The 25,761-nt window shown below is 53.1% G+C and overlaps 4 protein-coding genes and 1 pseudogene across 5 annotated transcripts in view; 4 read left to right on the top strand and 1 right to left on the bottom strand.

Annotated features, from left to right (window-relative positions):
• The window catches only part of MBOAT7 (membrane bound O-acyltransferase domain containing 7), a 12,222-nt gene extending 4,677 nt beyond the window's left edge, over positions 1 to 7,545 (top strand). The window contains exons 7-9 of the mRNA XM_029204562.1: positions 8 to 301; positions 2,077 to 2,253; positions 6,538 to 7,545. Coding sequence (XP_029060395.1) covers positions 8 to 301; positions 2,077 to 2,253; positions 6,538 to 6,925 — 859 coding nt within the window. The 3' untranslated portion in view covers positions 6,926 to 7,545. The remainder of the gene's footprint in view (positions 1 to 7; positions 302 to 2,076; positions 2,254 to 6,537) is intronic.
• LOC114908066 (NACHT, LRR and PYD domains-containing protein 7-like) overlaps positions 1 to 25,761 on the top strand; it is a 582,624-nt gene that overhangs the window by 285,434 nt on the left and 271,429 nt on the right.
• On the top strand, positions 7,590 to 22,107 carry TMC4 (transmembrane channel like 4). Of its 2 annotated transcripts, XM_029244464.1 has the most exons (15): positions 7,590 to 7,905; positions 8,497 to 8,707; positions 10,620 to 10,765; positions 11,094 to 11,326; positions 11,465 to 11,586; positions 18,128 to 18,275; positions 18,805 to 18,972; positions 19,198 to 19,361; positions 19,624 to 19,750; positions 20,027 to 20,124; positions 20,452 to 20,635; positions 21,010 to 21,140; positions 21,244 to 21,399; positions 21,638 to 21,716; positions 21,823 to 22,107. In XM_029244464.1, the coding sequence occupies exons 1-15, from the start codon at positions 7,605 to 7,607 to the stop codon at positions 21,889 to 21,891; spliced, it is 2,337 nt and encodes a 778-aa protein (XP_029100297.1). In that variant the 5' UTR covers positions 7,590 to 7,604; the 3' UTR covers positions 21,892 to 22,107. The 2 variants fall into 2 exon arrangements, with proteins under 2 accessions (XP_029100297.1, XP_029100306.1); XM_029244473.1 differs by lacking the exons at positions 21,010 to 21,140; positions 21,244 to 21,399.
• On the bottom strand, positions 11,666 to 13,006 carry LOC114908881 (annotated as a pseudogene).
• On the top strand, positions 22,442 to 25,648 carry LENG1 (leukocyte receptor cluster member 1). Its single transcript, XM_029245162.1, has 4 exons — positions 22,442 to 22,620; positions 23,577 to 23,759; positions 24,425 to 24,684; positions 25,356 to 25,648. Exons 1-4 carry the CDS (start codon positions 22,489 to 22,491, stop codon positions 25,567 to 25,569), a joined length of 789 nt encoding a protein of 262 aa, XP_029100995.1. The 5' UTR covers positions 22,442 to 22,488; the 3' UTR covers positions 25,570 to 25,648.

The following is a 25,761-nucleotide window of genomic DNA, read 5'->3' as shown; positions in this document are numbered from 1 at the left end:
TGCCCAGCCTGCGGCCCCTGCTGCGGCGTGCCTGGCCGGCCCCGCTCTTCGGCCTGCTCTTCCTGCTCTCCTCCCACCTGTTCCCGCTGGAGGCCGTGCGTGAGGACGCCTTCTACGCCCGCCCGCTGCCCGCCCGCCTCTTCTACATGATCCCCGTCTTCTTCGCCTTCCGCATGCGCTTCTACGTGGCCTGGATTGCCGCCGAGTGCGGCTGCATTGCCGCCGGCTTCGGGGCCTACCCCGTGGCCGCCAAAGCCCGGGCCGGGGGCGGCCCCACCCTCCAATGCCCACCCCCCAGCAGGTCAGGCGGCGGGAGGGAGGTGTCCCAAGACCCGGCAGGCCCAATCACCGCGGGCTGGCCCTGCCCCTAGCAGGGAGGATAGCGGGGAGCAGGGGGGGCAGGTCTCCCACCTGTTGTCAGCAGAGTGTCACCCTCAGCCACCACAGCCCGCCTTCCCCTGTCCTAAGGAAACAGTAGTCCTGATACGTACGGATTGCCCCCTGTTGCTAGCGCTTGTCCCCCCTTGGGATGGTGAATTGCTCTCTGTTGCTAGGAAAAGGAAGGTGTACATCAATCACACGCTGTCCCTCTGTTGCCGTGGAAGCGACATCCCAGTAACCCAGTTGTTCCTGGTTGCTCAGGGTGCCATCGTTGGGCAGTGAGGAGTAGCCCTTTGTTGCTAGGGAGAACATTCCCTAGCAACAGCACTGCCCCTTCCTGCCAGAAAGCTGCTCTTTGTTGCTAAGGAAACGGCATCCCCTGAACTGCCCCTTTGTTGCTGGGAGTGAGCACGCCCCTCCCCATGGGATGTCGTCACATAACAGCCTGCTGTTGCCCTCTTTTTCTATGGAAATGGCATCCTTGACCGTGCTGTTCTCTAGCAGAGGGGACACCATTCCTAGCAACTGCAAGTCGCCTTCCTACTGTTGCCCAGGAAATCCCCTGGTAACTATCAATTAACCTTGTTGCTGGCAAAACTAGCCCCCTAGCTCCTTCATCACTAGGTAAGTCACACAGCTAGTAACTACAGACTCTTGTTGCTAAGGATATGTTGCTCCTGTGTTACTAGGGAAATGGCACTCCTAGCAACCAGGAATGGCCTGTCCCTCTGTCCGTAGCGGTCATGGTCAGCTTTCAGGCTGGGGCTGGGAAAGCAGCCCTTTGGTGTAAATTCTGAGCTACTCGTTCTTACAAGGGTTGGGCAATCCCCTAGTAGTCACAAAGTGCCATCCATTGCAGGGGAGGTGGCCCCCCCCCGCAGATTTCCTGCCACTGCCATAGTAGAAGGTATCCCCCAGAAGATGCCAAGCAGGAATTGAAGGCTTTTCTAAACCTTCTGGGCCCCGCCCCTAATGGATGCCCCCCTTCCATGATCGGAAGCTGCCAATGGTTCAGGTGGGCCGAGGATATCCCCCACTTCTGGGGGGGGGGGTTGGCACCAGTGACCCAGGAACCACTGTATTACTGGAGATGACCCTTATAGAACAATCCTGGGGACCAATAGCCAGAGAAGGCCCCTTCAGGAAGCTTTTCTAAACATCCTAGGCCTTGTTGCTAAGGAATGCCCTTCCCCTAGCAACAGAGACCATCAAGGTGTCAGGCGGGCCTAAAACATCTCCCTAGCAACCACGGACCACCTCATTGTTAGGGATGCTGCTTCCCTAACAACCGAAGTGTCCAACAGTTTAGGATGGACTACTTGGAGGCTTCTCTGAATATGCTGAGCTTGGTTGCTAAGGAATGGCCTTTCCCTAGCATCTGAGACCATTGGCAGGTCAGGTTGCTAAGGACTCATAGCTTAGCAACCGTGGCCCTTCCAGACTTTTCCTGGCTGTTGCAGGCCCCCTTACCAAAGAGGAGAACCCTATTGCTGATGAACTGTGCACTTCCCAAAAACGCTCAGGCTGGGCTACCCTCCCCTGTTGCCCTAGCAAACGTGATAGCCAGAGAACTGTTGCCTGGCCAGGATCCCCTCCTTAGCATCCGGGGCTGGGACAGTAGCCAGAGTCAGGAGGGGGCCTGGCTGAGCTGCATGTCTGTCCCCCACCCTCATCCCCCCCCCCCCACCCCCCCAGTCCGGAGAAAGCGGCTTCCACGGAGTACGACTATGAGACCATCCGCAACATCGATTGCTATGGCACAGACTTCTGCGTGCGCGTGCGGGATGGCATGCGGTACTGGAACATGACGGTGCAGTGGTGGCTGGCGCAGTACATCTACAAGAGCGCGCCCGCGCGCTCCTACGTCTTCAGGTGAGCCCAACTGTCTCGGAGGACGGCACAGAAGTACATCTCTCAGCTGCCCCTGGGGCCGCCTGCGTCTTCCCCCGCTGGGCCTCCACCCCGAGGGTCATGGGAGTTGTAGTTTCTTGAGCCTTGCTTTGGCTCTGATTTGCGTTATTCCGGGGTCAATTCTTCCTCCTCTCTGGGCTTCCGTTTCTACCTCCTTAAAGTCAGCCCCGCTCCACAAACGCAGTGTACTGAGTCCTGTGGACTGAGTAGCTAGACTTTCCGGAATCTTAACCCTGCCAGTTACTAAGAAACCTTAAGGAGTTAGTTGACCCCTGTTTCCTCAACTTCTTTAATTTCAAAAATTCCCATACATGCTTCTTTTTTTTTTTAATTCCAAATGCTTACTTTAATTACCCTTGACTAAACCTCAAGAGATACAGCCATTTACTTGGAGCCCAGCAAGATAAATTGCTTCAGCATACTGCAAGAGGAAGCCATTGAAATAATCACTCTGCTTTGTAAACCTTTATGTAACTTCTGGCTAGTAAACATAAAAATTTAAACAAACTGTGGGAGCAGGGGCCCCACCCAAACATGGACTGTAGAAATAAAAGAGGAAAAGGCAATCTCTTTCCCAAAAGCAAAATCAAACACAATCAACAATCCCCTAGCTCTTAAAGTTACCTCTTCTTTTTTTTCTAACATCTTTATTGAAGTATAATTGCTTTACAATGGTGTGTTAGTTTCTGCTGTATAACAAAGTGAATCAGCTATACATATACATATATCCCCATATCTCTTCCCTCTTGTGTCTCCCTCCCACCCTCCCCATATATGCATTTTTCCCCAGTTTTTTTAAATTGAAGTATAGTTGATTTACAATGATGTATTAGTTTCAGGTGTACAGCAAAGTGATTCAGTTATATATATATATATATATATATACACACACACACACACACACACATATTAATTCTTTTATTTTTTTTTTGGTCTCACTGAGCAGCTTGTGGGATCTTAGTTCCCCCACCAGGATTTGAACCCTGCCCTGGCAGTGAAAGCGCGGAGTCCTAATCACTGGACCACCAGTGGTTGCCTATCTATTCTTTTTCAGATTCTTTTCCCTTATAGGGTACTACAGAATATTTAGTATAGTTCCCTGTGCTATACAGTAGGTCCTGGTTGGTTATCTATTTTTAATATAGTAGTGTATATATGTTAATCCCAAACTCCTAATTTATCCCCCCCGAACCCAGTTTCCTCAACTCTTAAATGGGGGTAATGCTGTTACCTGTTTTCATAGGTTGATGTGAGGAATAAGTGAGATAAAGTGTGAAATGCACTTAATGTGAGGCCTGATTAGCTTGTATTATCCTTCGCTCATCTGATATTTCTTGAGTGGAGACTTTCTGTAAAGATAAGATAGACTTATCTTTACAACCTTAGGAAGTAGGAGCTCTCATCATCCCCATTTTAAAGATGAAGAGACCCGGGATCAGAGGTCTGATCTTAGGCAACCTGCCGAGTGTCACCAGATGAGGTCAGGATACATCATGACACGTTCTTATAATGAAGAAGTCAGTCATGGTGCCTCTGGAGCTAGACTTCCCTGGGTGTGTGATCTGATTTATGATTTAAAGATCTGCTCCGACCTTGTGTGGGAATGGGCTAAGGTGGGGGAGGGGATCAGGCAATAAAGCAGGGACTGGCCCGGTGGGCATTGATGGTATCCTAGCATAGGGACCAGTGGCCTAGAAGTGGATGCATTTGAGAGGTGGAGGTGGGAAACAGCTCGATGCCCAGGTGATGGGTTGTGCGTGATGGTAGGGCACAGAAGGGCTGTTTCCTGAGGAGGGGAAACTGGGCAGAAGGAAGTTTCAGGAGTGGGTAGGATGAGGAAGCTAGACTTGGGTTTAGTCTCCCTGACTTTGAGGTGACTGTTAGATTTCCAGCCGGGGTTGTTGGCTAGGCAGTTAGTTGTGTGATTCTGGTGCGTAATGCAAGGGTTGGTGTAAGAAGTGGACACGTGAGCGTCAGCAGGTGTGGATGATACTTAAAGCTCTGGGGCTGAGCCTTAGGTCGAAGTACAGAGTGCGCCATCGTTTAGACCAGGGATTCTCAATGCGGGGCGGGGGGGCGATTGTGCTGCACCCCCAGGGGGCATTGGCAATGTCTGGAGACGCTTTTGTCATAATGGGGGTGTGCTACTGGCATCTAGTGGGTGGAGGCCAGAGATGCTCTTAAACAATCTGCGCTGCACAGGACAGCACTCCACCTCCCCCCACTCCCCCCCACCCCGAGAAATGATCCTGCCCCAGGTGTCTGTAGTGCCAAGATTGAGAAACCCTGGTGTAGACTAGGGACCAGGAGGAAGAGCCAGCACAGATGCAGCCAGTGACATAGGGGGACAATCGGCAAAGTATTCATTCCCAGAAGGAAGCCGAGAGAAGGAACGAGGAGGGGATTGTGCGTCTGCAGGTGCCGGGAGCTTCAGTGCGCTGAAGACCACTGGGTGGGGCGTGATGGGAGGAAGCCCCCGGCAACCTTGACCGGAGGAGAGTGGAGGGCTGAAGTGAAAGCTGGATTGGAGAGGGTTCAAGAGAGGACGGAAGGCGGAGCCTAGACAATTCTTTGGAGAGTGTTCACTGTGGGGGGCAGGGGGGCAGCGAAGCAGGGAGAGAAGAGTAGGTGGCGGAACGAACGGCCAAGAGCTCAGGTGTGCACACGTGGAGGTTACAGATGCCAGGCTTGCGCTGATGTGTGTCCTACCGTCAACTGCTTTCAGTTCTGCCGACCCAGAGCATTCTCTCTCCACCAGAGGTAGAAAAGAAAGAAAACAGTTTTGTGGACTTCCCCAGCGCTCCAGTGGTTAAGACTCCGTGTTCCCACTGCCGGGGGCGTGGGTTCGATCCCTGCTCTGGGAACTATTATCCTGCATGTCTCACGGCGTGGCCAAAAGATAGGAAAGAAAAAAACACAACAGTTATTGAATAAGCATTAAACCAGATTTCGAGGCATGGCTCAAGTAACCCACTGCTGAGATTACCAAGATTACCAAAAAAGCTCAGCCTTTTTTTTTTAACAGTTCATCCATCCATCCATTTTATTTTTATTTTTTTTAATTGGGGTATAGTTGATTTACAGTGTTGTGTTAGTTTCAGGTGTACCGCAAAGTGAATCTGTTATACATATACATATATCCACTCTTTTTTTAGCTTCTTTTCCCAAATAGGCCATTACAGAGTACTGAGTAGAATCCCCTATGCTATACAGTAGGTCCTTATTAGTTGTCTGGAAATCTCACCCTTTTTGTCTTCTCCGTCGCCACTTAGAGCCCTTTACGTAGCGTGTTCTCAAGAGACACCATAACTGGTCCTCATGTCGAAGGACTCCACAAGCACTTTGCGTGCTCTCATGTTCATCCCAAGTTCACCTGGTGATTGGGGTAGCCACCTGTGCCAGTTAAGTGTCTTTATCTGAAGGAAGAATAAAACTCCTATCTCTATGACCAGCAGGTGTTTACAGCTCGGAGCTGGCACCTAGGATAAACCCTCAGAGCTGCAGGGAGACAGGCTCTATCTCCCTCCAAACCTAGGCTTCAAAGAGATGGCTCCCAGGCCCTCGAGAAGAACATTCCTGACTGTAACACTTTCTAGAGGCCTACTTTACCATTTCAGAGGTTTCCATCTGTATCCAAAGGATGACGGAAAGATGCTCAAACAGGTTTTTCAAGGAAATGGCCTAAGAAAAGAGAAGGAGGAAAAGATCTTCCCTGTTGGCAACAGGGAAAATTCAACCTTTTTATGGACCCTTACACTCTCTGCCCTCCCCCCGCACCCCCCCAGGAAAGGGTGGTTAGTGTCATTCTGTCATTAGGTTATTTTTGCAGTTTTAACACCCTGATGTGCCAGAGGGAAAACTTGATGCCCATGGGCAGGAACTCAGGCCACAGTCCTTGGCAAAGCCTGCTCTGATTTGTGGGTTCTCTGTGGAAGTGGGGATCAGAGCCTAAATTTATGGGTCTTCAGGGGATACCATTTGGAGCCCTTAAGGAGAAGGGACCATGGCTGGAGATTTCTGAGTCTTCACGGGTCATGATTTATATTCCTGGATCCTCAAAGAGGAAGTGGCTGGGGACCTGACTCCTGGGTCCTGAGGGAAGATAGTGTTGGGAGGGGGTTTCTGAGAAGCGAGTAGAGAGTCCCGGGCCTGAGGGAGGAGGGGCTGGGGGCCTGGGCCCCCAGGTCTCAGGGAAGGGGGCAGGGGGCCTGCACTCCGGGTCCTGATTCCTAGCCCCTCCCCCAGGAGCGCCTGGACCATGTTACTGAGCGCCTACTGGCACGGCCTGCACCCTGGCTACTACCTGAGCTTCCTGACCATCCCGCTATGCCTGGCAGCTGAGGGCCGGCTGGAGTCGGCCTTTCGGGGGCGGCTCAGCCCCAGGGGCCAGAAAGCCTGGGACTGGGTGCACTGGTTCCTGAAGATGCGGGCCTATGACTACATGTGCATGGGCTTTGTGCTGCTCTCGCTGGGCGAAACCCTGCGGTACTGGGCCTCCATCTACTTCTGCATCCACGTCCTGGCCCTGGTGGCCCTCGGGCTGGGGCTGGCTCTAGGTGGGGGCAGCCCCAGCCGGCGGAAGACCGCGCCCCCCGCCACCAGCCTTGCCTCAGGAAAGCTTCGGGAGGAGTAAGCTGTCACGACGCTCCCTCTGCCGTTGGTCCAGCCACCAAGCTTTGGCCTGGGAATTCTGTGAAGCATGCTGCTGTCTCCTTTCCCGGAAAGAGTCCTGAATATGGCAGGGGGCCTGGAGAGGATTCCCGCTTCCCCAGCTCAGCACCGTGCCTGGAAAAGCCTCCGCCCTGAGGGCCCCAGATGATCAGTTTCCCCTCCTGTAAAAATCAAGATATGGTCCAGACAAGAATCTCCTTTGTCCCTGCCCAGCGCCAGGTATTCAGAGAGAGCTGCGTTTTCCCCCCAACAGCAGGGGCCGATGGGCGACATGGTTTCTTGGGCAAATTTCCCTTCCTTGGCTCCACAGTGTGGGGTTAGGAGCTTCAGGGCAGGCTCTGGGATTGGGGGGCCTCTTTCTGGTCGCTTCCATTCTTCTCTCAGTAGACCAGTATGGAGTATAACCCTCTTGGAACGGAGAAGCTGAGGCGCATATGTGCAGGCCTTTGGACTATGGTTCTCATAGGTTCCATCTGAGCCACCTAAGGGTCCCAGCGCTCCTGTCACCCTCTTGTCATCCTTTGACCTAAGAGGCTCAGAATGTGTAAATCTCTCCTAATAAAGTGTCACACAAAGACTCTACGCGGGAATGTCTGTGGGTGATCAATGTGGGGGGACTTGTACCACCGCATCCCTCTGTGATGTGCTACCACCCATCCCCCTGGGAGCCACGCAGGCATCTGTGGACTTCAGCTCCCAGGAGACCTTTCGGAGCAGAGGCCCTGATAGTTTATGGGAAGTGCCGGGTATTTCCTCCGGGCCACCTGGCGGCCAGGTATGCCCCTGTCTCAGGCTCCTCCCTCACCTGGGGCAGTCCCTGCTCTGCTGGCCCTAGAGACGGGAACAGATCCGCGGCTGGGGCCATTGAAGAGAGCCCGATGTGGGAACCGGAGGCCTGGGCCTCCTCTGGGGGATGGCCGGCACCCCGGGAGACCAGAACAGGTAGGGGAGCCCGAGGAAGGTCAGGTCCCACTCCCCTGGTTGGCAGAAGTCCTAAGGGAGGCGGAGAACGGAGGTCTGCCTCCTGGGACCCCAGGGCCGAAGGGGGAGGGGCTTCGGCTCCCGGGTCTCTGGGGGAGAGGGGACCCAGAGGCTGGGACTTCTGGGTCATGGGGAGGATTCTGGAGACCCGGAGTCTTGGAGGAGGAGAGGGCTAGGGGCTGGAATATCTGAGGATATCTGAGGAATGGGAATTAGACGGAAAAGGAAGTTGAGGAGCGGACTCCTCAGCCCTGGGGTAGGAGGGGCCTGGAGGGGCCACACTTGGGTGCTTGGCAGGGTTGTGGGGCTGGTGTCTGGGACCGGGGATTCCAAACTCCCGGATCTGACGGGGGAGGGGCTGGGGGCCTGGACCCCTGGGTCTGAGGGGGGAGGGCTGGGGGCCTGGATCCTGGGTCTGAGGGGGGAGGGCTGGGGGCCTGGATCCTGGGTCTGAGGGGGGAGGGGCCGGGGGTCTGGATCCTGGGTCTGAGGGAGGAGGGGCCGGGGGCCTGGACGCCTGGACTCTCCCAGCCCCCTGTCCTCCTGCCCCAGGTCCATCGCTGTCCTCTGTGCTTAATGAGCTCCCCAGTGCTGCTACCCTTCGGTACCGAGGCCCTGGGGTGCTGCCCTGGGGGGCCCAGGAGGAGGAGGAGGACGGACAGAGGAGCATCCAGTCCGTTGCAGAAGCCACACAAAAGGAGCTGCAGGAGCCTGGCCCTTCCCGGGAACTGCCGTGGCCCATGCAGGCCAGACGGGCACACAGGTGAGGCCCACCTCCCACTTCCCAGCCAGGTGTGGACCATCCTCCCACTTGTTGGAGGCTCTGTCTCCATCTCACTCTGTCCTTCTGTCGGTCCTTGCCTCTCTCAGAGCTGCCTCTGGGTTCCTTTTTCTCCAGTCTGTGTTTGTGCTTCTCTGATTCCAAGGAGTCCTGCCTCCGGGATTCTTTCTCCTCTCTCTCTCTCCCAAGTTCTCGTCTCTTGTGTCTTCTGTCCCTCCAAGGCTGTCTGCCTCTATTTCTCTCTGGGTGTCTGAAACTGTCAGGTTTTTTTCCTCTCTGCTTTATGTCTGTCTCTGCCTCCCCCTCTCCAAAGCCTATCACTCTTTGATTTCTTTCTTGCCTCTCTCCCGCTACATAATTTACAGTACCCAGTGAAAGCTGAAAATGCTGGGTCTCCTGTTCCACAATTAGTACTTATTTTAAGATGGCAACAGCACAGCATTCAAACAGCACAGCAAGTGGGACGCCCTTCCGAGAACGGGGTCCTGTGTGACTCTTCAGGGAGCCCTTGAAAACTGACCCTTTTCCTTACATAATCCTGACACCGATTCCGGTATGTGGAGAATTTTCCCCACACCAAGCAACGCTCTGACACTAGCTTGATGTCCAACAGTTCAACTCAATTCTGACGCTATCTACCTGGAGATATAACCTCATTAACATAAAAAAACGCACCTTTATCACTGTCACCACTTAGGAAATTCAAGGATTTAGGAACTGTGTGCCAGAAACAGGACAAAGACCGAATATATACTTCTTTTTTAAAAAGTTTTTTCCAGTTTTATTTAGATACAGTTGACATACAGCATCGTGCAAGTTTAAGGTGTACAATGTGTTGATTTGATATATATATATATATATATTTTTTTTTTTTTTTTTTTGCGATACGCGGGCCTCTCACTGTTGTGGCCTCTCCCGTTGCGGAGCACAGGCTCCGGACGCGCAGGCTCAGCGGCCATGGCTCATGGGCCCAGCCGCTCCGCGGCATGTGGGATCTTCTGTGCCACCAGGGAAGCCCTGTACTTATATTGATATATTGCAAAATGATTACCCCAGTAGTGCTAGCTAACATCTCCATCATGTCAAATAATTACTATTTCTTTTCAGTGGTCAGAACATTGACTATCTACTCTCCTAGCAAGCTTCAAGTGTACAACACAGTATTATGAGCTACAATCACCATGCTGTACCTTAAATCCCCGGAATTTATTCATCTTGTAACTGGAAGTTTGTTCTCTTTGACCAACGTCTCCATTTCCCTACCCTACCCCCACAGCCCCTGGTAAACACCATCCTGCGCTCTTCTGAGTTTGGTTTGTTTGTTTTAATTTTTATTTATTTATTTTTTTGAGTTCGGTTTTTTTAGATTCCACATGTAAGATCACATACACTACCAAATATATATTTCTTATTATAAATCACAATATCACACCTACCTTTCTTCTTTTTTTTTTTCATTTTTTACTTTATGATGGTATTTGCTGACAGAAAAGTGCATGAAACATCATGTAGAAACTTAGAGTTTTCCCAAAGTGAGGGTCCAGGTAAACGCCACCTAGGGCACCCCCGCTTTCTTCTTCCCAGACTTTCACTGAGGATCATTCCTTGCTTTTCTTCGTAGCGTTGCCACCTGTGTGTGCAGCCCTAAAGAGACGAGTTTAACTGTGTTTGCTCTGTGCTTTGTGTAAATCGAACTCTGCAGTCTATTTTCTGTCTGTCTTCCTATGCCGAGCATTAGGTGTGTTTCTTTTCATTGCTATGGAGTATCCCGTGTTAGGAATATATTTCAACTAACTTCCTGGTTCAAGGATTGGGTTGTTTCTACATGTGGGTGGTTTCCATTTGGGGTCACTAGGCCCCTCCTTTTCTGTGTCTGACTCTGTTTCGCTCCCAGACAGGGCCTTGCCAGGAACCAAGTGGCTCAGGGCTCGGGGTCCAGGGCCACCCACTGGGCTCTTCTGCTTCGGAGGTCCAAGGAGAAGGTGCGGGAGGGCCTGCGCTCCGTGCAGCCCTGGGATTGGACGCTGAAGAGGATTGGGGGTACGGTGGGCTTTGGTCTGGCATCTTGGGACGGGACTGGACCCCTGGGTCTGAGGGGGGAGGGGCTGGGGGCTGGACCCCTGGGCCTGAGCGGGGAGGGGCTGGGGGCCTGGACCCCTGGGCCTGAGCGGGGAGGGGCTGGGGGCTGAACTCCCGGGTCTGAGGAAGGAGGGGCTGGGGGCTGGACCCCTGGGTCTGAGGGAGGAGGGGCTGGGGGCTGGACCCCTGGGCCTGAGGGGGGAGGGGCTGGGGGCTGGACTCCCGGGTCTGAGGGAGGAGGGGTCTGGGACCAGAAAGGAGCCCGCGGCCTGTCTGCTGCCCCCTGCAGGCCAGTTTGGCGCCGGCACCGAGTCCTACTTCTCCCTGCTGCGCTTCCTGCTGCTTCTCAGCGTGCTGGCCTCCGTGCTTACAGCCTGCATGATTCTGCTGCCCACCTGGTTGGAAGGGGCTCCCCCTGGTCCCCCTGCCCCTAACGCCTCCTCACCCTGCGGCTCCTACATGCCCGGCTCTCAGGGCCTGGTCACCTTCTCCACCCATCTCTTCAATTTTCTCTCCGGAGAGGTGCGTGCCTGGGTCCCTGGGAAGCCCCCGCTCTGAGCCTTGGTGCCTTCAGTGACCCCCGACCCTGATGGCCCAGCTCCCTGAACCCTGCCTCTACCCAGCCCCGTGGTGACCCCTGCCCTGCCTTTCCTCCCCCAGGGTTTTCTAGAATGGTCTCCTCTCTTCTATGGGTTCTACCCGCGCCGCCCACACCTGGCCATCACCTACCTGTGCTCCACCTTTGCCATTTGCCTCCTCTACCTGCTGCTCATCCTGCACCGGTCAGTGACACCCCTACACCCAGGCCCCCCAGACCATAGGGGAGTAGCAGTGATAGATGCCCTCCTCCAGAATCCCGAGGCTTGCTCTGTGGTCCCTTTCTCTCCGTTTGAGTTGCAATCGAATTTTAAAATGCTTCATGATTGCTGCAGGCCAGGGATAAAGATGAGAAGTTTCTCCCTCCTGTGACTTACAGTCTAGTGGGGAAGGTAAGATATTAAGCAAGGAAGTTAATTACATCTTTTCTGGAGGGGAGAATGCTAAACCAATAGAGGTCATTCATTCACTCATGCAACAGATATTTACTGAGCAGATACTATGGGCCGTGCATTGTTCTAGGCAGCTGGCAAAAAAGAACGAACAAACAAAAATCCAACAGAGTCTGGTCCCGGGGGAGCTGACATTTTAACAGGAGAGACCAGTGATAAGCGATAAGCCCTAATAAGTGGATTGCATGGCTTGTTAGAGGGTGATCGGGTACAGGCAGAGCAGGTGAGGGGGATTGACAGTGATACTGGGCCAGGTTGCTGTTTTGTTTTGTTTTGTTTTCCCCGCACCACACAGCTTGTGGGATCTTAGTTCCCTGACCAGGGATTGAACCCGGGCCCCAGCAGTGAAAGTATTGAGTCCTAACCACTAGACTGCCAGGGAACTCCCCAGGCTGTTGCGGGCTTTTTGTTTTTACTTTTTTTTGTGTTTATTTTTTGCAGCATTTATTCCCGGGCCATAAGTTTTTGTTTCGTCAGTTTCTTCTGGGACAGGTTTTTCTTCTGGGCAACCTCCTCTTCTGGTTTAGGAACAATCTGTTCTTTTTCAGTAAGGTTCATCTCAATGTGGCAGGGAGAGCTCATGTATGGGTTGAGCCGACCATGAGCTCTGTAAGTTCTGCACTGCATCTTGGGGGCTTTGTTCACCTGGATGTGCTCAGTGACCAGAGAATCTACATCTAAGCCCTTAAGTTCAGCATTACTCTCTGCATTTTTGAGCATGTGCCGTGAAAATTCAGCACTCTTTGTGCGTCACCGACCCTGCGTCCAGCCCCACTGTTTGGCCTGGGGACACCTACCAACTCCACCATTGTAACGACGGAATGGCACACATTGCTTTTTCTGTTTTTTTCTTTAAACATCTTTATTGGAGTATAATTGCTTTACAATGTTGTGTTAGTTTCTGCTGTATAACAAAGTGAATCAGCATCATCAAAAAATCCACATTGCTTCTTTAAAGTGACATCCTTCAGATACTTGGCGGCTTTTCGGATATGCATACCCTTAATGGCCTGGGCAGTTTCACGCGTGTTCTTGAAGTGAACGCAAAGATTTGAACCTCTTGACTTGCATGATTTTGTGGGGTTTTCTGGGTCAAGTGAATAGCGAACCATTTTTAGAGGTCACCTCAGGCCACTTACCGGAAAAAGGCCAGGCTGTTGTTTTTGTGTGTGTGTTTTGTTGTTGTTTTTAATTTATTTATTTTTTGCTGTGTTGGGTCTTCGTTGCTGCGCGCCGGCTCCCTCTAGCTGCGGTGAGCGGGGGCTACTCTTTGTTGTGCGCAGGCTTCTCATTGCGGTGCTTCTCTTGTTGCAGAGCACGGGCTGTAGGCGCGCGGGCTTCAGTAGTTGCGGCTTGAGGGCTCAGTAGTTGTGGCGCACGGGCTTAGTTGCTACGCAGCATGTGGGATCTTCCCGGACCAGGGCTCGAACCCGTGTCCCCTGCATTGGCAGGCGGATTCTTAACCACTGCACCACTAGGGAAGCCCCTAGGCTGCTGTTTTAATAGGGTGTCTGGGAAGCTTCATTGAGGACATGGTGTTTAAGCAAAGACATTGAGAAAGTGAGGGATTTGGTCACTCAGATACCTGGGGAAAGGAATTCCAGGCAGAGGGTGCAGCTGGAGCAAGGGAGGAGCAGGGCTGGCGCGTTTCAGGGTGCACAAGGAGGCCTGTGGGGCTGGATCAGAGAGAGGTGGGGGGCGAGTAGAGAGCGGGGAGCAGTAGGGGATGGGCCCACATTCCGCAAAGAATTGGGATTGTTTCTGAGATGGGACTCATCGCAGGTGCCTGAGCAGATCACCCTGATCTGATTTAGGTTTTAAAAGAAAAGAATCTGTGGCTCTATGGAAGAGAGGGGAGCTGGGGAGAGGAAAAGGGAGGGAGAGAGCTTAAGGGCAAGGTGGCAGCAAGTAGAATAGTTACGAGATTATTGCAATCAATTGCAAAAATCACCAAGGGAGGTGGCTTGGACCAGGGTGGTGACAAGTGGTCAGTTTTGAGTTTAGTTTTTTTTTTTTCATTGAATTTCTTTTTTCCCCCAGCTTTATCGAGATATAATTGACACATAACATTGTGTAGGTTGATGGCGTACACTGTGTTGATTCGATGCCTTTATATATTGCAATATGATTACCACCATAGGTTAGCTAACACCTCCATCAAGTCAGTTACCATTTCTTTTTTTGGTGAGAACACTTAAGATCTACTTTCTTAGCAACTTTCAAGTATATAATGCAGCACTGTTAACGACGGGCAGAATATTGTACATTAGATCCCCAGATCTTACTCATTTTATAACTGGATGTTGGTACCCTTTGAGCCACGTCTCCCCGGCTCCTGCGCCCCCGCCCCAGCCCTGGTAAGTACTGTTCTAATCTGTTTCTATGTGTTTGGCTTTTTTAGGCTCCACATATAAGTGTTATCTCATACAGTATTTGCCTTTCTGTGTCTGACTTATCTCACTTAGCATAATGCCCTCAAGGTCCATCCCTGTTGTTTCAAAGGGCAAGATTTCCTTCTTTTTCATGGCTGAATAATATTCCATTGTGTGTATATAAAAAATATATCATCTGTTGACAGACACTTAGGTTGTTTCCATATCTTGACTACTGTGAACGATGCTGCAGTGAACGTGCAGGGGCAGATATCACTTTGAGATCCTGTTTTCATTCTCTTTGGATAAATACCCAGAAGTGGGATTGCTGGATCATATGGTAGTTCTGCTTTTAATTTTTTTGAGGAAACTCCATACTGTTTTTTCCTTAGTGTCTGAATCAGTTTACATTCCCGTTATCAGTGCACGAGGCACAAGGGTTCCTGTTTTTCCACATCCTCTCCAACATCTGTATCTCTTACCTTCTTGGTGACAGCCTTTCTTTTTTAAAAATTAATTAATTAATTAATATTTTATTTTTGGCTGCTTTGGATCTTCGTTGCTGCATGCGGGCTTTCTCTAGTTGCGGTGAGCGGGGGCTACTCTTCATCACAGTGCGCAGGCTTCTCATCGCGGTGGCTTCTCTCATTGCGGAGCACGGGCTCTAGGCATGCAAGCTTCAGTAGTTGTGGCGCATGGGCTCAGCAGTTGTGGCACGCAGGCTTAGTTGCTCCATGGGATCTTCCTGGACCAGGGCTCGAACCCGTGTCCCCTGAATTGGTAGGCAGATTCTTAACCACTGCGCCACCAGGGAAGTCCGGTGACAGTCTTTCTGACAGGTGTGAGGTGATAGCTCATGATTTTGATTTGCATTTCCCGGATGATTAGTGACATTGAGCACCTTTTTATATACCTGTCGGCCATCTGCTTGTCTTCTTTGAAAAAATGTCTATTCTATTTCTCTGCCCATTTTTTAATGGGGTTGTTTGAGCTGGTTGGTTGGTTGGTGTTTTGTTTTTTTGCTATTGAGTTCTATGAATTCTTTCTATATTTTAGATATTAACCCTTTATCAGATGGATGATATGCAAGTATTTTCTCTCATTCTGTAGGTTGCCTCTTCCTTTTTTGGATTGTTTCTTTTGCTGTGTATAAGCTTTTTAGTAGCCCCATTTATTAATTTTTCCTTTGGTTACTTGTTCTTTTGGTGTCACGTCCAAAAGAACGTTGCTCAGACCAACGTCAAGGAGATTTTCTTCTGTTTTCTTCTAGGAGTTTTTCAGTTTCAGGTCTTATGCTTAAGTATTAAATCTGTTTAGAGTTAATTTTTGTGAATGGTTTAAGGTTGGGGTCTAATGTCAGTCTTCTGCATGTGGATATCCAGTTTTCCCAACACCATTTATGGAAGAGACTATCCTTTCCTCACTGAGTATGTGGGCTTCCTTGTCAAATATTAGTTGACCATATATATTTCTCATTAAAAATAAAAAATCACAGGGAATTCCCTGGTGGTCCAGTGGTTAGGATGCTGTGCTTTCACTGCTGGGGCCTGGGTTCAATCCCTGGTCGGGGAACTAAGATCCTGAAAGCTGCGTGGCATGACAACACACACACACACCCATCCAGAAAAATGGACAAACCAAAGTATAGATCTTGGTACATTTCCCATCCACATCTAGAACATGACTAGCTTCCAGAAGCTCCTCAATATCTCTTCAGCTTACTACATTCCCCCAACCCCGTGCCCAACCACCATTGTTTCTATTGACACTATAGCTTGCCTTTGGCCCGTTTGTTCTTTATATAAAGGGAGACTGTATATATGTTAAGAGGAAAGCCCACAGGATTCTCTAATAATTGCATGTGGGGTGTGGTGAATGATGGAAGTTAAGAATGACTCCAGGTGTTTGCTGTTAGTTGAGATGGGGAGGGCTGTAGAAAGAACAGGTTTTGTTGGGGAATATCCGGGGTGCAGTTTTGGACCAGTTGATTCTGGGATGCCTTTTGGACTGATGAGGGAATACTGAGTAGGCAGTTGCATACGTGGGAGTCTGGACTGAAATTACAAACCTGAGACTCACTGGCATTCAGACAAGCCTGGGAGATCCCCAAGGGAAGGGACTGGGATCAAGAAAGAAACCAAGAACTTAAAAAAAAAAAAAAAAGTGGGGGGGCTTCCCTGGTGGCACAGTGGTTGAGAATCCGCCTGCCGATGCAGGGGACGCGGGTTTGTGCCCCGGTCCGGGAAGATCCCACATGCCGCAGAGCAGCTGGGCCCGTGAGCCGTGGCCGCTGAGCCTGCGCTTCTGGAGGCTGTGCTCCTCAACGGGAGAGGCCACAAGAGTGAGAGGCCCGCGTACCACAAAAAAAAAAAGGAGTGTTTCCTAAATGCCAGGCACCGTGACAGGGCCCAGGAACACCAGATGGGGGTCCCCCTACCTTTATACAGCTTACAGTCGAGTAGGGGAGATAAATTTCGAGATAAGACTGTTAAATAAACAAGCAAGTCAGCAATTTGAGTTTGGGAGCTGTACTATATAGAAAACAAATGGAGGATACGATAGAGCAGGGATCAGCACAATTTTCTTTTCTGATTAAAAAATGAAAAAAAAAATGAAGGTACGAAATATTTTCATCTTTGCAGGCCATGTGGTCTCTGTCTCAACTAGAGTCTGCTGGGCCAAAGCAGCTGTGGACAGTAGGAAAATGATTGGTTGTGGCTGTGTGCCAATCAAACTTTATTTACAAAAACAGGATTTGGTCCCAGGGCCGTAGTTTGCTGCCCCCCGTGTGATAGAGAATAATGGGTGGGGACCCTCATTAGATGGAGCGGTCAGTAAAGAACTCTCTGAGGAAGTGACCTGTAGAGGAAGACAGGAATGGTGGGAGGGAGCCAGCCAGGTGAACAAGCCAAGACACCAGCATTGCAGACAGAGGGGACTGTGAGTGCAAAGGCCCTGTGGTGGAAAGAGGTTGGGAAATGAAAGGCGAGGAGGAGGTTGGGGGGGTGGACAGGATTTGAGCTTGGAGAAGTAGGTGGGGGCCAGATCGGGGGGGGGGGGGGGCTATGCTATGAAGGAGCCTAGGACTCAAGAACAAAGAGAAGCTGTGACTTCCCTGGTGGTCCAGTGGTTAAGACTCTGCGCTTCCTTCCACTGCAGGGGGCGTGGGTTCCATCCCTGGTCAGGGAACTGAGATCCCACATGCCAAAAAAAAGAGAAGCTGCGGAATAGGTTTTAAGTGGGAATGCCATCGGATCCGCATAAAAGGAAGGCTCTACTAGCTTGGGAGCGGAGACCGGGCACACGTGTTAGCAGGGAGAGCAGGTGGGAGGCCTCTGGGCCCACTTGAGAGGGGATGGGGGCCAGAGCCGGGGCGGCGAAGGGGGGTGTGGAGCCTTCCTGCTCAGTTTTCTGTTTCTCTCCTTTTCTCTGGTTTTCTACCCCCTCCCTGGGTCTTTGTCCCCCTCTCTCCAGTCCCTTTACCTGCCCTCTCCTTTTCTGAGTCTCTGGACTCCCCGGCCCCCCCCCCCACCTTTCTCCATCTCTTTTTCTCTGAGTCTCTGTCCCCTTTTCTTGAAATCTCTGCCCCCCTTTGGGGGTCTCAGTCTTCCCTCTAAATCTCTGTCTCCCCAGAGTCTCTGTTCTCTTCTCTCTGGAGAGCTGTCCTTATCTCTTAGGTTTCTGTCTTGCCTTTTTGGGTGTCTGGACTCCTCTGGGCCTCTCTCAATCTCTTTCTTGGTCTTTGGCGACAATGACTGTATGTGTCTCCACCAGGTAGCAGCCTCCAAATGCCCAAGGTCTTAGAGTTCATTTTCCCTGTTTGCCCCAGAAGGGGAGAAGCGTACCCCCCCTGCTTGTGGCTGTCCTGCTACACCCTGTCTCTCGGATCTCCCCTCTCTTAGCTCGGTGTCTGGGCTGAAGCAGACGCTGTTGGCTGAGTCAGGGGCCGTGACCAGCTACAGCCACCGGGTGTTCTCCGCCTGGGACTTTGGCCTCAGCGGGGAGGTCCACGTGCGGCTGCGCCAGCGCAACATCCTATTTGAGTTGCAGGTGCGCTTAGGGGTGGGGGAGCCTACAACCAGATGTCACCCGAGGGGGCGGGGTTGAGAGAATGGGCGGGGCCTAGGCCAGGGACCGGGCCTCCAGAGAGATGCTGGGCGGAGCTTTCTTCTAAGGAGCCGGGCCTTGGGGGAAAGGGGCCAAGGCCACTACAGGGATGCCTGAAGTCAAAGGGTACAGGAAAAAGCTAGCAGCAGGAAAGGGGCGGTACCTAAAGCTCCTCGGTTCAAAGTTAAGAGAAGGGTGTGGCCAGAAAGGGCTTGATAAAGTAGAACTGTAACTCCAAAGCACCAGGCATGAGTGCTGGGCGGGTCCTGGGAGGAGCTGGACGTGTTGGGTGGGGCCTTGGGGGCGGAGCCAGATCTCAATTGTCACCTGGAGGGCCCTGGATGGGCTGAGATAAGGATTATAGATGTTCTTGGAGGGGCGGTGCTGCATCGGTTCACGTTGAGCCTGGGCTCTGGACCACAGGCTGCACCTAGGGTAATGGAACCCAAGTGGACGTCTCTTTCTTCCTTAGGTGGAGCTGGAGGAAGCAGCGGTGCGGCGCCAGGCTGCGGTGCGGACGCTGGGCCAACAAGCCAGGGTGTGGTCGGTGCGGTTGCTGCTCAACATGGCGGTGGTGGCGCTCCTTGGGGCAGCCTTCTACGGCGTCTACTGGGCCACAGGGGCCACTGTGGAGCTGCAGGTGTGGAGGGCCCCGGGGGAGGAAAGGGCCTGGAACCTACATTTCCAGGGGTGGAGGAGACTGAGGCCTATGATTCCTGGAATCTCAGAGAGGAGGGATTGGTGTGTGTGTGGGGATTATGTTTGGACTTCAGGGTGATGAAGGAGGAAGAGGCTGGCGGAGGACGTTAAGCATGGCTCCTGCAGGACCCCAGAGCCTCTTCTCTTGGTCCACCCTCCCTCCTAGGAGATGCCTCTTATCCAGGGAATGCCACTGCTGAAGCTCGTGGTGGATTACCTTCCGTCCATCTTCATCTCCGGGGTCAACTTTGTGCTGCCACCGGTGTTCAAGCTCATTGCCCCACTGGAGGGCTACACCAGGAGCCGCCAGATCGTTTTTATCCTGCTCAGGTTCTGGACTCCTGGGGTGGGCTGGGGATGATGGTGGGGCTGGTCGGGGGACATTGGTTGTAGCAAATAAGAGACTGAAATCGTCAGGATATGGGATCCAGTGGGATCTGGATTCAAATCCCGACTCTTCCTGTCACTGAGCCTCAGTTTTCTTCATCTGGGAAATGGGGAGAATTGTGAGCACGCTCCACACAGGAGGGTCCAGGCACGTGGTGGGCACTCGGTCAGTGCTGATTCCCTTTCTCTCTCTTCCCCTTGCCAGGACAGTGTTTCTCCGCCTGGCCTCCCTGCTGGTCCTGCTCTTCTCTCTCTGGAATCAGATCACTTGCGGGGGAGATGCGGACGCTGAGGAGTGCAAAACCTGTGGCTACAATTACAAAGAACTTCCGGTGAGGATGAGGGGTGGGGGAGGGGACGGACTCCTGGGTCCTTGAAGGAAAGGAGGAGCCCGGTGGGTCCGGACCCCCTGGCTTGGGAGGAAAGGGGAGCTTGGGGTGCTAGAATACCTTCCCCTTGAGGACAGGGGTATGGATTTAAAAAAAAACTAAAGACCCCCAGAGAAAGTATTGATAGAATCTCATACGCTTGCAGTTTGGAGACTCAGACGTTCGGGTCTACAGGTGTCTGGGTCCTGAGGTCTTTATGACCCGTTCTTCCTTCCTCAGTGCTGGGAGACTCGCCTGGGACAGGAGATGTACAAACTCCTGCTGTTTGATCTCCTGATCGGCCTGGCAGTCACGCTGCTCATCCAGTTTCCTCGGAAGTGAGAGTCCCGCCCCTTGCTGTGGCCCCGCCCAGCACTCAGTTTTCTCTTTCGCCCCGCCCCTTTCTAGCCCTGCCTCTGACTGCCCTGCCCGCAGACCCCGCCCCTCCACGAGTTTGGTAGTCACTTCCCTGCAGCCCTGTCCCTACTGCCACGATTGCCTCTACGCCTCAAGCCCCGCCCTATAGACACACCCCCTCCAGAACCTTGAAGGCTCCGCCCCACCCCCAGATATGCTCACTTCCGATTGGTGGGCGGGACGGTGAAGGCGGGGAAACCCGTGGCCGGCCTGCCTCTGATTCGGCCCGGCCTCACCCCGCCCCTCAGGCTGCTGTGTGGCCTCTGTCCCGGGGCGCTGGGTCGTTTTGCGGGGACCCTGGAGTTCCAGGTGCCTGACGAAGTGCTGGGGCTCATCTACGCACAGACAGTGGTCTGGGTGGGGAGCTTTTTCTGCCCTTTACTGCCTTTGCTCAACACGGCCAAGTTCCTGCTGCTTTTCTATTTGAAGAAGGTGAGGGGTGGGGAGCACCCTTGGGTCTGAAGCGGGAGGTATTGGGGCTTGGGCTTCTGGGTCCTGGGGGGAGGAGGGGACTAAGGGATGTGACTACTGGGTCCTGGCGGAGGAGGATGCCAGGGTCGTGGACTACTAGATCCTGACGGACGATGGGTCTGGAGGACAGATTCCTGGATGTGGGAGAAGGAGGGGTCCAGGGCATCCCAACTTTTAGGTCTGAGGGAAGGGGGGACCCGGACTCCTGTGTCTGATAGTGGAAAAGAACTGGGGCTCCTGGATCCTGACTGAGGAGAAGAGGCCAGGGACCAGGGCTCCTGGATGGTGGAGAAGGAGAGTCTGGGGCTCAGATTCCCTCATCCCCCCCCCACCAGATCACCCTCTTCTCCACCTGCTCTCCGGCCTCCCGCACCTTTCGGGCCTCCACTGTGAACTTCTTCTTCCCCCTGGTCCTTCTCCTGGGTCTGGCCATCTCCACCGTTCCTGTGCTTTATAGCATCTTCCTGTAAGTGTGAGAGGCACCTGCCTCTCTCTCCCTCCCTCCTTCCTCCTTCCTCCAGGGTTCTGACTTTTGGCCATCCTTGAGCTCTGCCTGTCTTTGACTTCAGGATCCCACCTTCTAAGCTGTGTGGTCCATTCCGGGGGCAGTCGTCCATCTGGGCCGAGATCCCCGAGTCTATTTGCAAGCTCCCTCAGACTGCCCAGAAATTTCTCTTCTTCCTGGGGACCCAGGCTTTTGCTGTGCCCCTTCTGCTGATCTCCAGGTGAGAGGCCTAGACTCCTGGGTCTGAGTTTGAATGTCTGACCTGGGGTCTCGCTGCCTGCTTCCAAGAGAGAAGGGGGCTGGGGGCCCAGACTCTTGGGTCTGAGGAAAGGAGGGGGCTGGGATACTAGACTTCTTGAGTCTGAAGGAGGAGGTCCAGACTCCTGATTACTGAAGAGCCCTACGTTGAAGATATTCTAAGGGCGTTTGGGGAGTAGCTTCCATTCCGTCTCTTCTAGCATCCTGATGGCGTATACCGTGGCCCTGGCTAACTCATATGGACGCCTCATCTCTGAACTCAAACGCCAGATAGAGACGGTGAGCCAGGCCCGGTCCCTGGGAAGGGGTCCTGGGGAATATGGAAAGGGACACGGGTGGAGAGAAGATCTGTCTTATTTCCACCTCTCTTTACCCTTTACCTCAGGAGGCGCAGAATAAAGTCTTCCTGGCACAGCGCGCTGTGGCGCTGAGCTCGGCCAACAGAGCTCTTTGACCTCTCCTGCCTGGCTCAGGGTGACCTCCCACTTTCAGACCCAGACCTGCCCTCAGATCCTTTGTAAGCCTCGGCCACATCATTTGGAAAATAAGCGAACTGGAGAAGACTCCATGCTTTTCCAGCCCTGGGATTCACTGCTAAGTCCCTGACTCTCCAGTGAACTTCTTTCTAGTACCAATAAACACAGCTGAGGCTGCTGAGTGCTTTTTGAAACTCGCGTCCAGAAGGCGGGGCAAGGCATCTGCGGGACATAAGCCAATCAAATGTGTTTACCTGTGGGTCGGCGCGGCGGGCTCTTCCGCGAGAGTACCTGGCGGGAGTGCCAGCCAATCAGAGGCCGCGTTCAGTAGCGTTCGGGCGGGGACACTTGTGATTGACTCAGACTCTTGATAAGAGGCGGTCGGTAGGCGACAGCACGCGCAATTCCGGGCAACGGGAGGTGGGCGTCTCAGCCAATCAACTTTCGCTACAGACCCAGAGGGGCGTGCCAAATAGTCCAGGACCAATCCATGGCCGAGATAGGGAGGGGCCATCCTCTCGCCAATCTGAAGTGCTAGAAGGCGGGCCTGCCAGTCCGTGGACAGCTACGGCGCCATGAATATCTTACCCAAGAAGAGCTGGCACGTCCGGAACAAGGACAATGTCGCCCGCGTGCGGCTTGACGAGGCCCAAGCCCGGGAGGAGGAGAAAGAGCGTGAGCGGAGGGTGCTGCTCGCTCAGCAAGAGGTAAGCTCCCAGTCCGGCCGGGCGAAGCACCCAGGCGCCTCGGGAGGGACCGGAAGTGGGGCGGCGCGCAGGCGCAATGCACACCGTGCGGAATTAGGGGCCGGGCTCCCTGGAAGCGTGTGCGGTCTCTTGCGTATCCCACCTCGAGCTCTCCCTGGTCTTGGTTCTCCCCACGCCTAGAGTAGGAGCTCATGAATAAACGAAGCCCTGGACAATTCAAGGAAACTCGGACCACTTTTTAGTTTACCTGCACAAATTCCCTGTTTAGTAAGCGCATACTCTATGCTCGCCCCGTGCAGAGCGCTTGACTTGCCAAATCTCTCAAGCACTGTTCGTTCTTAGAGAGGCTGTCATTTCCATTGTGCAGAGAAGTGAGATGGCTTTAGAGAGGAAGACACAGCGAAATGACAGTGGAACAAGCCAGTTCCGCTCTGTCGGGCGAGCCTTTTGCCTGCACCGCTGCCCACACACAAACACTAGAGGCTCTCTTTATAACTCCTAACCTGTTTGGTTTACACCTAGCTTCCTGTCCTTTGGCTAATCTGATTGTCAACACTGGCTGGGAGGTAGTCAGGGTTTTTAAAATTCACATTTACCAGTAGAAATTGCAAATCAACTGGGGATAGTGACATGGAGCCCTGCCTGGAATTCAGATCACCTGTCCTAATACACGAATTGGCTGCCTTCGTAGCTGTTTTTACTGTGTCACTCGAGATTGGGAACCCCCCTGGTTTACTGTTTGAAAGGTAGCTTACAAACCCAGGCGTTGCCTCATTCCCCCACCCTCTCCGCAGGCTGGGATAGGTGCCTCTTCTGGGCTCCCAGTGCCCCTGCTCCCTTCCTTTACAGCCCCCAGCACCACGGCCTGCGGTTTTCTGTGGTCGGCACCAGGCTCACAGTTCCTTGAGTCACATCTAGGTTCTGAATGTTCTGCCTATACCTTTCTTTTCCCCCAGGCCCGCACAGAATTCCTACGGAAGAAAGCCAGGCATCAGAACTCACTACCTGCGGCTGAAGCAGCAGCAGCAGGAGCCCCAAGCAGTTCTGGCCCTGTGGATCTGTTTCGAGAGCTGCTGGAAGAAGGGAAGGGGGTGAGCAGAGGCAATAAAGAGTACGAGGAAGAGAAGCGACGAGAGAAAGTAAGTCGGTCTTGCCCTCTTCGTCAGAGTCATGGATGGAGCTGGAGGAAGGGGAGCACCTTGCCCGTCAGGTGTGACTAAGGAGTGTTTAGGGATATGGTGGGGATTAAACAAGCTAATGTAGGGAACTCAGAACCGTACCAAAACATAGCACTTAAGAGGTGTTGGTTATTGCCGGCAGCTAGGCACAGACTTCTCAGGTCTCTAACCTGCTGTCCAGAGCCTATAGATATTTGGGAAGTGTTAAGGGGCTTTTAAATGTAAATCAGATCCTGTCAGTCACCTGCTCTCAGGGACTTCCCATCAAACTCTGAATTTGCCTCCTCCCCCCTCCCTCCCCGCCTCAGTCACTCCTCTTCCTTGCTTGCTTCTCTCAGGTTTTTCTTCAGTTGTCTCCCCAAAGATGCCTGCCTTTGAACCCTAACCTAAAGCAGCTCCACCCTGTCCCCTCCTTCCTGTGCTTTTGGTTTCTGAAGCTGCCATTGTGCCCCCGGAGCAGGAGCCCCACACGTACTGCTCTGTGTGTCCCCAGCACCTGGCAGAGTTGGCTCATGACAGGCCTGTGGGCTCAATGTCTGGTTCTGCCTCGGGAACCTTGGGTGTCCCTGGGTTCCCCAAGGGGAGACACACTTGACATTCTCACTTCCACATTTTGTCTTCCTCAGGAGAGGCAAGAGAAGGCTCTGGGCATCCTGACGTACCTGGGCCAGAGTGCAGCGGAAGCCCAGACTCAGCTCCCTTGGTACCAGCTCCCCCCAAGTCGGGGCGGCCCCCCGTCTGGTCCAGGACCAGATGAGAAGATCAAGAACCGCCTGGACCCTCTGGGGGAGATGCAGAAACATTTGGGGAAGAAGAGAAAGCACAGTGGTGACAATGGCAGTCACAGCAGAAAGGAAAAGGAGGGACTTGAGAAACGACCCAAAGAGTAAGGAGCCTGGGCCTTGGGGGTTGGCCATGGCCATGCGGGCACCATGGAAGCTCTCTCTGGTTGGGACGGGAGGGCTCTGGGGTCTAGATAACGTGTTCTCAACACGCGGTCCAGGGACCCCGGGGGTCCTGACACCCCTTCATGGGGTCTGCGAAGTCAAGCCTATTTTCATAACATCATTTAACTTTTTAACTCTTGTTCTCGGGGTCCCCAGAGGCTACATATGAGACGACACCACTGATGTGGCGGGTGGAACATTCGCTTGTGTTAAGATTTCTCATTTTGTATATGCAAGATATTGACAGATAAAATCCACTGAAACAAAGCTCTCTGAGGTTCAGTTTTTGAGACCAGAGTGTGAGAACCACGGGGCTAGAGTAAAAGCAGGTTTGTGTCCCTAGGATGCAGACCCGAGTGTAGATCGGGTATACCGACGCGTCTCCTTTCTCCCACAGATGAGGGAATGTTGAGGGCCAGGTTGTGCTCAATGCCATACAGCCGCTTAGTGGTGGAGGGGCACCCACCTGTAGAGGTGGTGAGGCCAGCTTCAGGGTCCCAGCACCAGTCTGCTTCCCTCCCAGGTGGCAGCTCCCTCCCAGAGGACAATGGGGGAGGGCAGGGCCTCCTGGGGCTACCAGCTTCCTGAACTGACTCTCATCTCCTCCCAGACCCCCGTCCCTGGACCAGCTTCGAGCTGAACGTCTCCAGCGGGAAGCGGCCGAGAGGGCTCGGGCACAGGCCCTGCTGGCCCGGATTGGAGGCACGGCAGCCCAGGAGGATCAGCCAGAAGAGGTGGACGATCGGCGGAGGCGGTACAACTCCCAGTTCAACCCCCAGCTGGCCAGGCGCCCCCGCCAGCAGGAACGCCCCCTGGCTCACTGACTCAGGGGGTACAGGAGAGGCCGCTGCTGCCAGCCGTCATATAAAACTATTTATTCATAAATATTTTCCAAAATGAAAATAGGTTTACCAAAAAATGTCCCTCACTGGGGAGGGGAGGAGGGGGCAGCCCTCGCCCCCGGGCCCCCAGGGTGGGGCTGAGAGAAAGAGAAAGCCTCCCAGCCCCCTCCCTGC

The sequence above is a fragment of the Monodon monoceros genome, unplaced genomic scaffold, assembly GCF_005190385.1.
Source record: "Monodon monoceros isolate NGI ecotype Baffin Bay Population unplaced genomic scaffold, NGI_Narwhal_1 Super_Scaffold_10, whole genome shotgun sequence".
Taxonomy (NCBI): Eukaryota; Metazoa; Chordata; class Mammalia; order Artiodactyla; family Monodontidae; genus Monodon; species Monodon monoceros.
The sequence above is the reverse complement of the archived record's forward strand: the minus strand, read 5'-3'. Positions and strand labels throughout refer to the sequence as shown.